At 38.0% G+C, this 15858-nt stretch overlaps 1 protein-coding gene across 1 annotated transcript in view; it reads left to right on the forward strand.

Annotated features, from left to right (window-relative positions):
- Nucleotides 1-15037, forward strand: part of meox2 (mesenchyme homeobox 2) — a 72813-nt gene extending 57776 nt beyond the window's left edge. The window contains exon 3 of the mRNA XM_003222010.4: nt 13701-15037. Coding sequence (XP_003222058.2) covers nt 13701-13925 — 225 coding nt within the window. The 3' untranslated portion in view covers nt 13926-15037. The remainder of the gene's footprint in view (nt 1-13700) is intronic.
- The last annotated feature ends 821 nt before the right edge of the window (nt 15038-15858 follow it).

Raw genomic sequence — 15858 nt, forward strand, 5'->3', positions numbered from 1 at the left:
CTGTTTTTAAAAAGGGGAGGATGAGAAAATCTATGATGGGGTGTTTTCTGTGTTTTGAAAAGTTTTGATTCAGTATGCTAGATGGGGAGCATGAATCCTGAGATATGTATCAGAACCATAGGAGCCCTCAAGAAATAAGCACCCTCCAAAATGTTGTATAGCTATAGAAACCTTCAAATGTTCCTTCATTTCCTTCTTTTCAAAAGGAGGTAGATGTTATGTCAAAGTAATTTGAATGGTATATTGATTCCCCTCTATAACACTGGAAAATATATTATTTCTCACATAACTTCTCCTTGTGAGTTTTAAATGTAATTTTAATTGTATTTATCATATTTAAATTGTAGTTTAACCTAAATCCACACAGTAGTATTTGATTGTTTTTTTAAAACAACTATTTGTTTTGTTTACACTGTGACTAGTTGTGTGGTTGTTGGCTGCCTAAGTCCCTGTAGGGAGAAAGGCTCAGAAACACATCTGGGGGAATTTTTTTCTAGTGGGTGTAAGTGAAACCATGGATACCAAATCCATTGATAAGGGGGGAGGGTAGGCAAAGTTATGAACAAATTGCAAAATTTATTTATTTATTTATTTCCAACATTTATATCCCACCCTTCTCACCCGAAGGGAATCAGGGCGGCATACAAAATTGGCAACAATTCGATGCCTACACATAATTAAAACAGCAATGAAAATCCAATTAAAACAATTAAAACAATATAAAAAATATAAAACATATGATTAAAATCCATTATCCAAAATCCTCATGCTGTAGCCGTAAATCAGTCCGGGTCGTCTTTATCATTTAATCTTCGGAAGCCTGGGCACATAGCCATGTTTTCATGGCAATTATCATGCTATAGAAGTAGATGATTTCAGTGTCTCTGCATATCCTCACCACAGCACCCCACTTTCTATACTGATAGTCTGCATGTAGAAAATTTTGGCTTCAATGATGAGCATCATCAGATATGGCACAAAAAAACATTTATTTGAAATTCTAGTGGGTTTTTGTCAGTAATTGTAAGCAATACTGAATTGGATATACCAATAGTCTATGGACATTGTCACACATGCCTTCGATGTTGCCTAGGACCAGTAGCCAGTACGAGGAAGAGAGGCCATTGCTGCCATGGGTCTGCCCCCCACCTTCGCCCTGTATTGAAGGGAAAGGATGGGGGGATGTCGGTTGAGAGAGCAGGAACCCCTCTTTTTCTCTGTTTGGAGGTGGCTGTGGTGAGGGGACAAGGAGATTGGAAGACACCCTGTGTGGAGAGCTGCCATCTCATACTCCTGCTACACAGGGCTTCCTCTGACATCCCAAAATGACATCCCCATAAGCCCACCAGAGGCGTGGGGACCCCTATCACATCATACATGAAAAAGCCCCAATAAGCTGACTCAATCTGTCTTTACTAATGGAAAGAGACAGGAAGCGTCCCGTTGTGCCCTGCTGGTATCTTTTTGGTGGTGGCAGGTTTTTTTTCCAGCTCAGTCATGGAACTGCCCCAGAAGTACTTGTAATGGATGTGATGGGAGCCTTTGGGCTCTGTGGCTGAACTTGAAAAACCCTGTAGCTGCTGCCAAAAATAAGCCCACATGATGGGGTCCTATATCAGCATAGGCACTTTCCTTTATTCCCTGGTTCAGCGGGAAACATTTTTCATTTCTTATTTTATTAGGGTCTCTGGGGTAAGGGTGGGCAGAAGGTAGATGGAGTTCTCCTCTTAGCTCTTGGAGGAGATTTGTATTAGATCAGTAAGAATTTTTAATTCCACAATTTTTTTAACAATAGCAACAATGGAAAGTGTTTCCCTCCCCCTCTAAGTAAGATTTCTGAAAAAGTATGCCTCAGGGGAAATAAATAATATTTTATGAGCTCGTTGTGATCACAAATCTTAGATAAGTGTGTGCTTGTAGACATTCTTTACCTTCATTCTTACCAATGTACATTGTTTCTGAGTCACTATTTTGAACTAGACAGTGATTTATTAACCTTGGGGCAAAACAAAATAACCACAACAGAACAAATAAGCAAGCTGGCCCTGCAATCCTAAAATCTGACCTAGTGAGATTAAATAACAAGATTGCCTTATTTAAGTATACAGTTCAATTATCACCCCATTTTAAAGCCATCTGTTTTCGAGGGCCAAATCAGATGTAATTCAGGGCATCTGTGAAAAGGATCTGTTGAGGTTGTTCTTTTCTAAGATCAAAGTGACTGTGAAGAGAGGGAACAGTTCAGATCATGATCATAGTGCAGAGAGGGGGTGTGATAACAAAGGATGAAAGAGAAGAGATCAGCAACAAACTGTTGACAAAAAAGGAAAGAGTCAAAATGTCTTAGATGCTGAAAAGCATGTATTTATGTACAGAAGAATTCAATTAATTAATCCATTTGCTGGACAAGTTTCAAACTGTACCATATGCTGTCTCTGAATACTGCTCTAAAAGTATATGTTTATGTAAATACCCTTAGGCTGTTTATGCAAGTACTCTTAGGTCGTAACTACCCTGTCCAATAAACAAATTACCAAACCATGCTGGCTGCCTACTTACTAGTTTATGCAAATAACTACTACTCATTGGTTGGCATCGTCTTGGTTATCCCCAATGAGAACAGACTTGCTCAACCAATTTTTCAACATGTAGGTAAATACCATTGATTCAATGGGGCTATTCTAGTCAGGACTATCAACAGGATTTAAGCCATGGGCTGCATTGTTTCTGTGCCTGATTTAGATACATTTATCTGCACTTCAAGAATGCATTGACACAACCCAGATAGTCCAAAGATAATCTGTGTTTTTGTAGAGAATTCTGTTCCTTTTGGAGAAAAGGGCCATTCCCTATGATTGGTTTTGGCTTGTCTGCTGGTCAGCCTGCCTTCTTCTTCCTCCCTCCTGCAAGTCCTCCTTTCCATTCTTCCTTCCAGATTGCAGTTGTGGTAATGAAGTGATGGCCGGAATTATTTGTCACACCTTGATTTCGGTATACCATCATCCAACTCTAGACTATGACTTTCATAGACTCTCATAACTGCCTTATCAGAATACACTTTTATTTGGGTTTGGGTAAGAGAGAGCTAGCAAAGCAGAGACATTATTTATTTTATTTACTTCATTTATATCCCACTCTTCTCACCCCATAGGGAACTCAGAGTGGTGTACACCATATATTTAGGCAAACATTAAATGCCTCAATTATACAAACTGTCAAAATATAATGTAAAGTAATTAAACAGTATACATATTTTTAAAAAACCAGTAACATATTAAGCATAATAAATCCAACATGCTCTTACCACATTGCACCAGTCCTTAGTTATAGTTCAACTGCTTCATATATTTCACAGATTTTCAGTTGAGTAGCAGCTCCACATATACAATACCCCCCCCCCTGGTCATACTCTTGAGGCCACTGTGAAAATGGCACAGTCACTATGAAAGATGGAAGCCTCTTAAATAAAGTCCAAGTCCCTAGTTCAAATGGAATCAATCAGTCATCCCACCTCAGGTGCAGCCAGGTCCAGCCAAGTTTTTCCGATTTCTCCCACCCCCCCTCCCTCCCTTAAAGAGCAATGGTGGGGTCCCCAACTCCACCCCACCTCCGTTACTATCCACCAAATTGTTTAAAAATTCGGGAAGGGGGTGTGTGTGTGAAAAGATCACCCTAAGACCAGGAAAGCAGCAGGAGGGGCAGTGAGACATCAGGGTCGCTGAAATAGTCAAGCAGGGGACGTGGAAGCTCCCCAAGCAGGTGATATCATTAACAGAAGTTAATTTTATGTAGGAAACATAATGGGAGTTACTTCTAAGTAATAGATGCAGGAAAGACCTTATTTACAGGTCTTAGGTAGTCCATCTAGTATAGCCATAACAGGATAAAAGAATGACTGTCCCATGGGAGTAAATGAGAACATCTTTTTAATGAAAATATTTATGGGAGGAAAAGTAGGATTAGAACATCAAACTCCTCAACAGTTTGCCTTGCTCATGTGATATTAGTTTTCTGTTAAGTAGTACTGTACATAGATTTTCAGAGTTTCAAAGACCTGTTTCTCAGGATAATCAAAACATTCAGATATATGCAACAACATTTTCCCTAATCTGATGCTCTGTGTGACTTCCAAACTATAAGAAAATATATTAGAAAATGGGCAGATGCCCCACCTGCTTCTTCAATAGAGGACGTTTTTATAATGTGTTGCTCAGAGGGTCAGGAAACCACCACATTTGAAGGAAAGATTGCAAAAAATATGGGGTATGGTTTTTATGTTTTATTTGGTTTCTGAAATGGTGTCCGCTTCCTGCAGTTCTGGCCTTGGAATGTGAGATCCAGTCCCAGTGGAAATGTCTGTTGGAGCTGCTTATAGGAGAGACTGTCAAATATAGTTTACACTGTGTATTCACACACGCAAACATGCTATTTTTCTGGATTTAAAGGAAAATCATTGTTCCCAGGAAAACAGAATAGCCATGGTTTTATTTCTTTTTTTAAAGGAAATGTGTCAGACCTGATTTTTTTTAATGGGATGATTTCTCCATTGGCAACCAGCTTGTGCAACTTATGTATTTTAAGGGGAGCCACCTGCTTTGAAGTGAACCCAAAGTTTGATCCTGGAAGGAAAAAACTTTGATGAAGTTCTTACTTTTCTATTGATGTCCTTCACACACTGAAATCCTGCCTCTGTTCCTAGAACTTGTGCCATATACATGCCCTTGAACAGTCTAACACTCTCCTCAGAATAAAACAGACATGGGTAGAGAATTTTCCTTGGTGTCTGGTCTCAAGGAGATGTTCAACCTTAGGTCATTTATTCCTCAACCTATTTAAGCAACAGCTTAATCATCAGTCTGAGAGACCTAAATGCTAAAACTAAGTTGTCAACTAAGGGAAAGGAAGCTGTGTTTTCACGCCAGTGAACAGATGTGCCTAGCAGACCAGTCCATAATTGCTGATTTAGAAATAGTTGCTGAAAGAGCTCCCCTAACACAACCATATAGGTCTGTTTGAAAAACGTTGCTCATATAAAGAACTATTACAAAAGTATAAAACCACTCTATGGCATTTAAACTGCAACTTTATTCATGCTTATTTGGGAATAAGTCATATTGAATCAATGCAGGATTTCAGAGGAAACTTGCATAGTATTATAATGTCAGTCCGAAAACTGTCTCAGTTTATCTAACACCTGCTAAACAAATAAATAAACACTTACATAGAAATATTTGGACTTAGACCAGATGGACAACTGCACGGAAAACAGGGAATAGCTTTCCTCTCTGAAAGGCCCACAGCCTTCACTCACCAATTTTGCCTAAGAATTACTTCTGTATTTGCCTGTGTATCAGCCAAAATGGCAATGCAATAGTGCATTTGATTGTGATTATGACTGATAGGCAGCTGAATACAGAGGTAATTTGGGAGATGGGGTTTTGGGGGACATGGGAGGTAATTTTAGTAACAGGGTTGTTGTGTGTTTTCCAGGCTGTATGGCCATGTTCCAGAATACTTGGCCATACAGCCCGGAAAACACACAACAACCCTGTGATCCCGGCCATGAAAGCCATCAACAACACAATTTTAGTAACAGTTTCAAATGAATGAATACACACACATATATACATGCAATATTCAATGGGGCTACTCTAGTCAGGAGTAATGACAGAATTTAGACCATGAGCTGCACTTTTCTTGTGCCGAATTTATATATATTTCTCCATATTTCTAGAATGCATTGACACAAGCCAGCCAGGCAAACAATACTCCTTCTGTATGCGCATAACTTTGGCTCTCTCTTGGAGAGAAGAACCAGTTCCTGTAACTGCCTGTCTGTCTGTCTATCTGCTTCCTTCCTTCCTTCCTTCCTTCCTTCCTGCCTGCCTGCCTGCCTGCCTGCCTTCCTTCCTCTCTCCCTCCCTTCCTCTCTCCCTTCTTTCCAAATTGCAGCTGTGGTGATGAAGGCTTCAATTATTTATCACATCTTGATTTCAGTATGCCATCACTAACTCTTTTTAGAAACAGTTGTTAGAGCATGGGAGATAGAGCAGCCCTTCACGAACTCTCATCACTGGTTTATCAGAGTATACTGCTATTTCGACTTGTGTATGGGAGAAACTGTATGGGGAGTAGTCCTGAAAATACAGGGACAGCCATGCTGACCATGACACATAAGAGAATGAGACATAAATGATGTCTGAATGGTCAAAAGGAGGGAGGAGCCAAGTCAGGGGCCTTGTTAAATGTTCAAAAACCTAAATTAGAAAAAAATTGTCCCCAAGCCCATTTCTCATTTTAGAATAGAGTCAAGGACTACTCCAATCCTGGCTCAGATATTTCCATCACTTTTGAGAATTTACTTAATTTGGCTGCTGCATTTCATATGTGCATATTGTTAGTTTTGAAGAAAAGGTTTGCAGAAACATGAACTATAGGAAGTTTCCAAATTATGGACGAGATAGGTTATGTAGGTTTGTTCTGAAGTTGAATTTATATTTAAGTGGGAACAGGTACATTTTTTGAGTGTAACTCCAGCCAAAATATATATATTTAGCTCTGGACATAGACAGCATTGGAAAGAGTTAACACGGCTGTGGTGTTTGTTTACCTGTCCATCCCCCTGTTCAGAAATTTTCACCTCTCTGTTCCTGTGATAATTGAATTTTGAAAAAAAAAATAGATTGTAGAAACAAGGATTGTGATAACGCTTCAGTGGAGACACCTTTCCCGCATGATAACTCTTTCAGGAGTGAATTTCCCTTCTGTGGAGTAGATTTCTCTCACTTCCTGTTGTCTCACACATGTTCTTAGCTGTGAGTCGTTAGTAAGTCAGATGTCTGTAACTCAGGAACTGTCTGGACTCTTCTTTTTTAGGAGCCTATCTGTATTCTTTCCATGTTATTTTTACCTCAAGTACCAAAGTTTTTGTTAAAACAAACAATGACTTGAACCCATCTACTTTCATTAACTGGGATATACCTGTAATTTAAATAGAATAAAATCATATTAAATTAATCATAAGTTATAGTAGAAGAAAAGGTTAAAGCAGTATAAACATATACACAAATATTGTTTACAAAGTAATAAGATTAGGCAATGAAAACTTTAATAAAATGCCCTTGTAGCACGACTACTTATTTCTCACATTATAACAATTATTCTCCTTCTCGGTGTGTATTCTAACTTTTATGGAGACTACTTAACTGTGCTGAATATACAGGAACTCTGTTAAGTGTGGACTTAACAGGAATTTAAGAGAATTGATTTTCAGAATTCACACATCCTTCCTATTTCTAAAATGCAACAGGATCATGTATCAGTTCCATTATTGACTCGTCACGAAATCCAAAGGAAGTTCAGATTTCATCTCCCTAAATTCGATCTTAGGAGGAAATAGCACATGAAACATCCTTCACAAGGTGGTTATATTTAGCATGTGTGATAAAAAAGAGCTCAAGACTATTTATGTTACAGAGTATGATAAGTTGTTCTTCATTATAAATTAAGAGACAAGAATTTGACAGTCTGACAGTGAAATACATTGGAGCCTGGATTTTAAATTAGTAGTTTAAGACCCATAATAAAACATGCAGTTCAAATACTGTTAAATAGTACTTTAAAGTGTCGCATTTAAAACTCAAAAGGAAAGGTTTTTTCATCATTTATGAAATTTGCTTTTTATTGTATTAGCATTTTTCCTCTTTTAATAATATAAACTGATAATCATATAATAGAAAAATATAAATTGGTCAGAAAAATGAGAGAAAATTAAAAAGACACCACATGGACTATGATAAAAAAAAATATGGATACCAGGGTAGGAAAGTAATTTCCACTCTCAAGGCAGCTAGGAATTGGTGGCTTCATGTGGGCACACATCTGTAATTTAACTTTTGAGGATTTAATAGTTTATAGATTTGATTAATATGTTCTTTTTAGGAATTTAGAAAGGCAATTCTATGGCCAACATTAATCAGATGTTGAGCAAATTTAAATGTTAAATTTGCTCAATACATGGGGGCCTCCGGTGGCGTAGTGTGTTAAAGCGTGAGCTGCTGAACTTGCAGACCAGAAGGTCACAGGTTCAAATCCAGGAAGCAGAATGAGCGTCCACTGTTAGCCCCAGCTTCTGCCAACCTATCAGTTCAAAAACATGCCAATGTGAGTAAATCAATAGGTACCGCTCCGGCGGGAAGGTAACGGTGCTCCATGCAGTCATGCTGGCCATATGACCCTGGAGGTGTCTACGGACAACGTCGGCTCTTCGGCTTTGAAATAGAGATGAGCACCAACCCCCAGAGTCGGACACACCTGGACTTAATGTCAGGGGAAATCTTTACCTCAATACCTTTCTATTCATAGAATCATAGAGTTGGAAGAGACCTCATGGGCCATCCAGTCCAACTCCCTGCCAGGAAGCAGGAAGATGACATTCAAAGCACCTCTGACAGATGGCCATCCAGCCTCTGCTTAAAAGCCTCCAAATAAGGAGCCTCCACCGCACTCCAGGGCAGAGAGTTCCACTGCCGAACAGCTCTCACAGTGAGGAAGTTCTTCCTGATGTTCATGTGGAATCTCCTTTCCTGTAGTTTAAAGCCATTGTTCCATATCCTAATCTCCAGGGCAGCAGAAAACAAGCTTTCTCCTCCCTATGACTTCCCCTCACATATTTATACATGGCTGTCATGTCTCCTCTCAGCCTTTTCTTCTGCAGGCTAAACACGCCCAGCTCTTTCAGCTGCTCCTCATAGGGCTTGTCATCTCCAAATGGACTGACAACAGACTTCAGAAAAGCTACTAGTTTGGATTACAACTCTTAGAAAATTTCATCCAATATGCTCAGTGGCTATAATAGCTATGAGGTTTTGGGAGCTGTAATCCAAGAAAAGTATTTTAATTCCTCTTGTCTGACACTTCCACCTCACTACTCTTCAGTTGGAGTTGTTCAATGCCTTTTATCTGCTGATTTCAACATACTTCCCAGGATGTTGAACTGCAGCTCCCATCGCCTTAAACCACCATAGCAAATGATGAAGAATGCTGAAAGTTGCTTACCAATAGTATCTACAGGGCTGCACTTGCCTTTCATTAACTAGAAACTGGTATGATTCCCCTGATCTGTCTCAGTTGACTTACAACCTCATCAGACAGGGATCTTGCTCCACTTTGCTCCCGCTTTAAGCATGGAGCCCACCGGTTTCCATTACACAATGCAAAACCACTTCTGGCTCCATGTTTAAAGGAGTGGCAAAGTGGAGCATGCTGCCACAGCAGCAACACGGGAGGCTTTCTGTGTTCCGCTAGGAACAATTGGGGTAAACTGGACGGTTGACATTTAATAATAATCATAATAATAATAAGCTTTTATTTATACCCCGCCTCCATCTCCCCAACGGGGACTCGGGGCGGCTTACAAAAAACACACACAATAGTGCCACGACATATACGATACAATACAACAATATATCAAATCAGTGCACAATAGATAGAACTGACATATAAAATTAATAATAGCAACCTCAATTAAATAGAGACAGTGAAATATAATTCCGTGCAGAAGGGGCCTAGGACAGGCTGAACCAATATTCTTTTGCCCAAGTCTACTGGAAAGAGCAGTATTTGGGCCCAATTTATCAGGGACCATTCTGTTCTGTTGAGTTAACTGAGTGCAGACTTTTGTAGTTTGAACCCAATTATTTCCTATTGATATAGGCTAAGAACAAAGAGGGGGAAATGGGAGAAAAGAAGAATCTGGAGACTATTTTTAATGCTGCTGAAAAAATGGGATGCGGAGGATTAATAGGGATTGTGCCTGATAAATTGGGACAGTTGGAGAGTATGTCAATCTGTACCAAACAGCAGAAAGTCTGGGTTATTAAACTGGTCCAGTCTTTACTGGCTTTATTGTTTGAGTTTCAGAAGTTGAACTCGGCTACTTTATGAATGTCTCAGCCATTTATCTGTGGCTTTTCCCTGGCCCTCACTATGTTTTAAGCATAATTAATCGGATGAACAACGCACTGAAGCTCTTTCTACTAACACACTTTTTTCTTAGCCCGCATTTGTCTTATTGAAAGTCACTCCATGAATAATGGGCATTTCTTTCTCACAGCCGAAGTCTCATAGAAATAAAAATGAAGACAAGCACTTACAGAAAAGGAGGATGTCTCATCTTACACAGACCACTTCTTAATTTTGCCAGAAGGCGTCTAAATTTAGAGGGAGGCTCAGATGGTTTAACTTATGCTTTCTTCCAGGCCTTGCGTGTATGTGCTAGCCAATGTAGATTCCCTCAGATTGACTTAGACTCCCTCAGGCTTACTCACTTCCTTAGACTCACAGGCACTTGCCAATTTACACCTCTTTTTACATATGACCTTTGCAATTTGGGCCTATTATGTTTCAAGCAGTTTTATCTATTTTTCCATTCTCCTTGCCATTCCTCTGCAATCTAAAATAAAAATACAATTACTCAAACACACTTGTACTCTTATAGGCAGAAAGAAAATAAGAGCCTTATTAGTCTTGACCAGCCCAGATTTTTTTTCAGTTCAGTAAGATATTGCCATAACTGTCTTTCCTAAAGGGTTGTCTAGACTGTTATCCATTTCCATTATCCATTTCCACTTATATCCGTAGAGGTTCTTTGCGTTACTACTCTCCCCCCCCCCCCTTGTAAATGTGAATTCAGCTATCTTATCTTTAACAACACTGTGCTTGTCTTGAATTATAGATTAGCCCATACAATATAGTACCAGTCCATGTTGCAAATAAAAGTGAATATTTTACAAATTATCCTTTGCTTTATTTTACGGTACTCATACTAGCTTGCTTTCCACATCCTTCCCCCCCCCCCCCAACTTGTGAATGCATTGCAGATATATGATATATCTATCTGTCTATTTATTTATCTATCTTTCAATCCATCTATCTAGTATTTATTTATTACCCTTTTTATACAACTACTGACGGGGGCGGGGGGGGGGCAACAAATATAGGTACATTCCCATCACTGAATCATTTTAAAACTTCCTTAACTGAATACATGTACATCCTTCATAAAAGGGTGCATCTTCCTACTGTCTGCAACCCTGAAATACTTGAGGGTAAATAGACATCAGATATTCTATCTTTATTCATGGGACTGAACATCTGCATTCCCAGTATAGGTTGATTCTATCTACTGTGTATTTAAGTTTCTGTGTAACACACTTATGTTTTTCTGGTCTGTGTTACTCCTAGATTTCTTTATAATAGATATTACATATGTTTGGATTTTATGGTCCTTGTGTATGGGACCCAGCTCTCCCTTTATATTTGGTAGACATTACTCACAAACTATGTTAAGTTATTCCCTACCATAATGCTTTGACAAAAAGGCTGAGCCCGTGTACTTTCTTTTCCTTGCACTTTGGATAAGGTCAGTTATTCTTTGCTTGGATACATTTGCCTGAACAGGAAAATAAAATTTATTTTTATAATAATGATAGTAAGGTATATAATTTAATAAAATGGTTTTAGGCTAAAGTGGATGATGTGCTGTTCTCTTTTTATCTATTGCTATCTAAAATAGATACATTGCCAAAATGGGAAATGAAAACAGCAGATGGATTTAACCATAGTCATAAGCATTGTAATTAAGTAATATACAGCATAATCCCAAACAGGGCAGGCATTGAGGCTATTCTTTATGGCCAATTTTAATTTTAACATTTCAGCTCAAAAGCACATGTGAAGCACTGGTCTATTTGGTCTTCTCATGATCAAATTTCCAGACAAGTACATGGGGGAGATCCTGATTGGTGGCCCATGGCCCAAGTGGAATTGGAAAGCCCCTCTTGCAATCGACCTTTCAGTTGCACAAGGACATAATGCCAACAGAAGGCTTCTCTCACTGAACAGTTGTGAGGACACCCCCAAGTGGACAATTTCTTTTTCACTTGATGCATCAAAAATGTTCATCAATGTGCATACTGATCTTGGTCCTCACTTTTGTGTTTCACAAAAAGATCAAGGTACATTTGGCATCCCATTTTAAAAAAAACCCTCTCAAATACAATTCATTTAATCGTGGGGTGTCTGACTGCAGCTATGATAACTGATCCTTCATATTTGTTCCTTTTGTGATCATGCTAATATTCTTGTGGGTTAAAATAGTCCTCGTGTGAAAAAATGTGAATTTTTTAAATATCGAGATAGACCAATCCATAGCTTTCTGAACTCATTGGATTTGTATCAGAATAATCTTCCCAAGCATTCTGGCTTAATATAGTATTTGGCATTAGCATCATGCCATGATTTTACTAGGGGAAATTCATTGTGAAAAATGACATATATAATTTACCACAAAGAACTGCATGTAGGAGTACAAACATTATGAGCCCTTTGACATTATTTTTGTGAAAGCTTTTGACAGATGGCGTAACAGTATTTCCTAACATCAGAGCAGCTAGCAATAAATACTTTCCTCCTTATATTAGGTTTATTTTACTAGCCTCTTTTTTGGCTCTGATGAATTGTCTAGAAAAAAAATGACATGCCGGGTAAGGCTTAGAAACTATAACTAATCTAGAATCACCATACCTCTATTTCTAGATACTGAAGTTCGGTTTTGGAACAATAGCAAGATGAAAACATAACAAGTTGTCAATTTGGATTTCCTATTATTTCAGAGAACAAGAACAGCCTTTTAAAAATAAGATTAAAAAGACAATCCCACTGTATTTAACTTAATTTCTAAAGCTTATTTTGGCCTGTAAATATACAGTATATATAAATATTGAAACGTTTTGCTTTTAATACTTCAATACCTATTACACTAATAATACATTAGAATGCATAATGTTTTGAAAATTCTTTGGTATCTATTTTTAGAGATCCGAAACTTCAGCTTTCATGGTTCTATATGGCTTTCATTTTAGAAAGCCATGTTTTGAATATTCCAGGACCACAGTAAGCATAATATGTATTAAAGAAAAATAGTGCTCAAATGAAATGTCTATGAACCAATAATTCATAACAGTGGTGAGCCAATATGTCACATAATGAGTGTGGGTGGAGCTAATATTAATAATGGCACATTGGTTAACACTGGCAGAAGACCCTGTAGCTTGTTGGAATTTTTTCATTCAACCCTAAAAATGAATCACATCCATTTTATAAGTGCTTGTTAATATATACAGCTGTTACAGGAAAGGAACGTCTGCTAACCACATAGAAATTATAAAAGTACAAGCAGAAACCCACAAAAATTCACATAAATTTTCTTTAGATTGGTTTATTCAAAATTTAGTCTTTCTGTGTTAGCGCTATACTTCTGGGCAAGATATCTTCAGGAATGTGGAGGAGGTAGGACGTGTAGACTGCAAACTTACTCTCAAGATGGGTATTTATATATCTCCCCTTTCTTAAAAAAGAGCAAATGCGTGAGTCCTATTTTGGAGGAAAGAAATAAGGTGTTGAATTAATGGAAGGAAGCACATCACAATAATGAGGGCAGAGAATTTCATCAAATATGTGTATATGAGTATAAACCCACCACAACATTTGTGGGAGATATGTTCCCAGACTTTGCGTTGATGGTAACATCCTCTATCGAACTGAAGGACTTCTAGCCCAGGGATATCATTATGAATTATGTGACTGCTTATCAATGTTCTACACACACCTCATTTACTCACTTTTGTTTTGATTCAAAGGTAAAAGTTTGGTTCCAGAACAGACGGATGAAATGGAAGCGGGTAAAAGGAGGGCAGCAAGGAGCTGCTGCCAGAGAAAAGGAACTGGTGAATGTGAAAAAGGGCACGTTGCTCCCCTCGGAGCTTTCTGGAATCGGTGCCGCCGGCCTTCAGCACACAGGGGACTCTCTAGCAAATGACGACAGCCATGACAGCGACCACAGCTCCGAGCATGCACACTTATGATAAAGCATGAAGGAATCACAACTCAGTTCTCAGGAAAGACATGCTAACACAGCAAGCCTTACAAGGATGTCCTTAACATATGCAAGCAGCTATCAGGCAATATATATTGGACTTAATGTGTTCTGCTGTCCTAGAATTATTTTTTTAACACAAATTCTGTAAGTGCCATATCTTCAATGTGCCTTGTGAGCAGAAGCAGAAGACAAGCTTGGTTTTGAACATTCCAGATTTCTCTGTCATTTCAATGACAACTGGGCAGGTATTTTTTGCTTTCACTTGCACTGAAAAAATGCCATTGCTCTCAACAAATGTAATATCCTGAAGGGGGAAAATAGCACAGTGCCAACAGAAACACTGTCTAGTGGAAAAGAAATGTATTTTAACTCTGTATATATACTTTACAGCCTTTTTACTTTTCACTCGTTTTAGCAATGCATTCATATTAGCTGACGACAATAGTCACCCATGAGAATAAATGGCTTTTTTGTTTCTCTATTTTTGTTTTGTGTCCCAGAGATATATAATAAAGCAGATGGTTGTGTTCAGAGTATGAACAATCCAAAAGGAGTCTGCTAGGGAAAATCCTTATACCATAGACAAAACAAATCTTATGTTGCATTTACTATCAACTGCTGCTAATAGGAAATTATTAAACCTTGCTCCTCAATTTTTCTTGCCTTATAACAGCAACTTTGTTTTTTTTTTTAACAAAAATAGGATCATGCTTTTCAGGAAAACAAAAAACCACCCATCCATTCATATTAAGAATTTATTATTGAGACCTACATGCTTATGACTGTAGCTGCTAGTCGTGATGCATTTACTTCAAAGTGGCCATGCTCTTAAAGTTTGTTTTATCATTTGGAAGATGTTTCTGCCTTCAATTTAATATTCAGGAATTAATGTGACCTTTAAAAAATATGTAAGGCAACATTGATTGTCTCTGTCAAAATTTATTAAAGCTAGCTCTGTATACAACATGCAAAAAGTCATTTCTCCATGTTTTCCCAAGCTTTTGTGTATATACAGTGAGATAATAAAACCAAAAATTTCACAAAACAGTGATTGTACTTTGTAAAGGAAATGTTTAATAAATGATCCTTTTCAAATAATCCTTGTTCTCCTTTGTAATTTTTATAGGCACATCAAAATACCAGAATTGCAACTTGTTCTCAAAACGGGACCCGTGTATGATTTAGATAATACAAACTGAGCTTTCCAAGTTGGATGAGATCTCTACTCTGATACATTGGGGAAATTCTTTCCTCTAGCAGGAAAAAGCATTCTTCCACTAAAGAGATCTTTGGCCAAGAACTGCAAGAACCACACTCAACATTTTCCCCTATGGAAACGGCTATTTTTGTTGCACCATACTGGTGGACATGGAGAGAAAAAGGCTAAGTAGTTGCACATTGCAATTTAATGACATTTAAGATTGAAAATAGCATCTAACACATACCAGACAACACCATTTTAATAAACATCTCCATCATGCAATTATATTTTTTTATTTACATTGTTAATAAAACATGCATTTATCCTACCATTCCTTCATGAGAGATGTTTGGTCCACATTTTCACATAAAGAGTTTGTGGTTCAAAACTTTGGTACAAGAGGAGAGAAATTTACATACAAAATAGAATATTTAGGAAAACTGCATACAATATATGTACCTTTAGGAAATTACATTTGGCAATATGTCATTAAAAGAAAAAAAATCTATTTTCAAAAATGAAAAGTCTTAAGAAACTGGTAGGAAATGTGTCTCCCTCCAGATGTTGTTGGCTTACCGTTACCAACAGTAAGTAATAACAGGACTTGCAGCACAACAGCATCTGGAAAACCAGATGCTCTCCATCTCTGTTGTAAAAGAATCTGCAATTTATGGTAAAAAAAAGGAGCTAAATTAGGGCTGAAAGTCATTTCCTAGCT

Source organism: Anolis carolinensis, chromosome 6 (assembly GCF_035594765.1).
Source record: "Anolis carolinensis isolate JA03-04 chromosome 6, rAnoCar3.1.pri, whole genome shotgun sequence".
Lineage (NCBI taxonomy): Eukaryota > Metazoa > Chordata > Lepidosauria > Squamata > Dactyloidae > Anolis > Anolis carolinensis.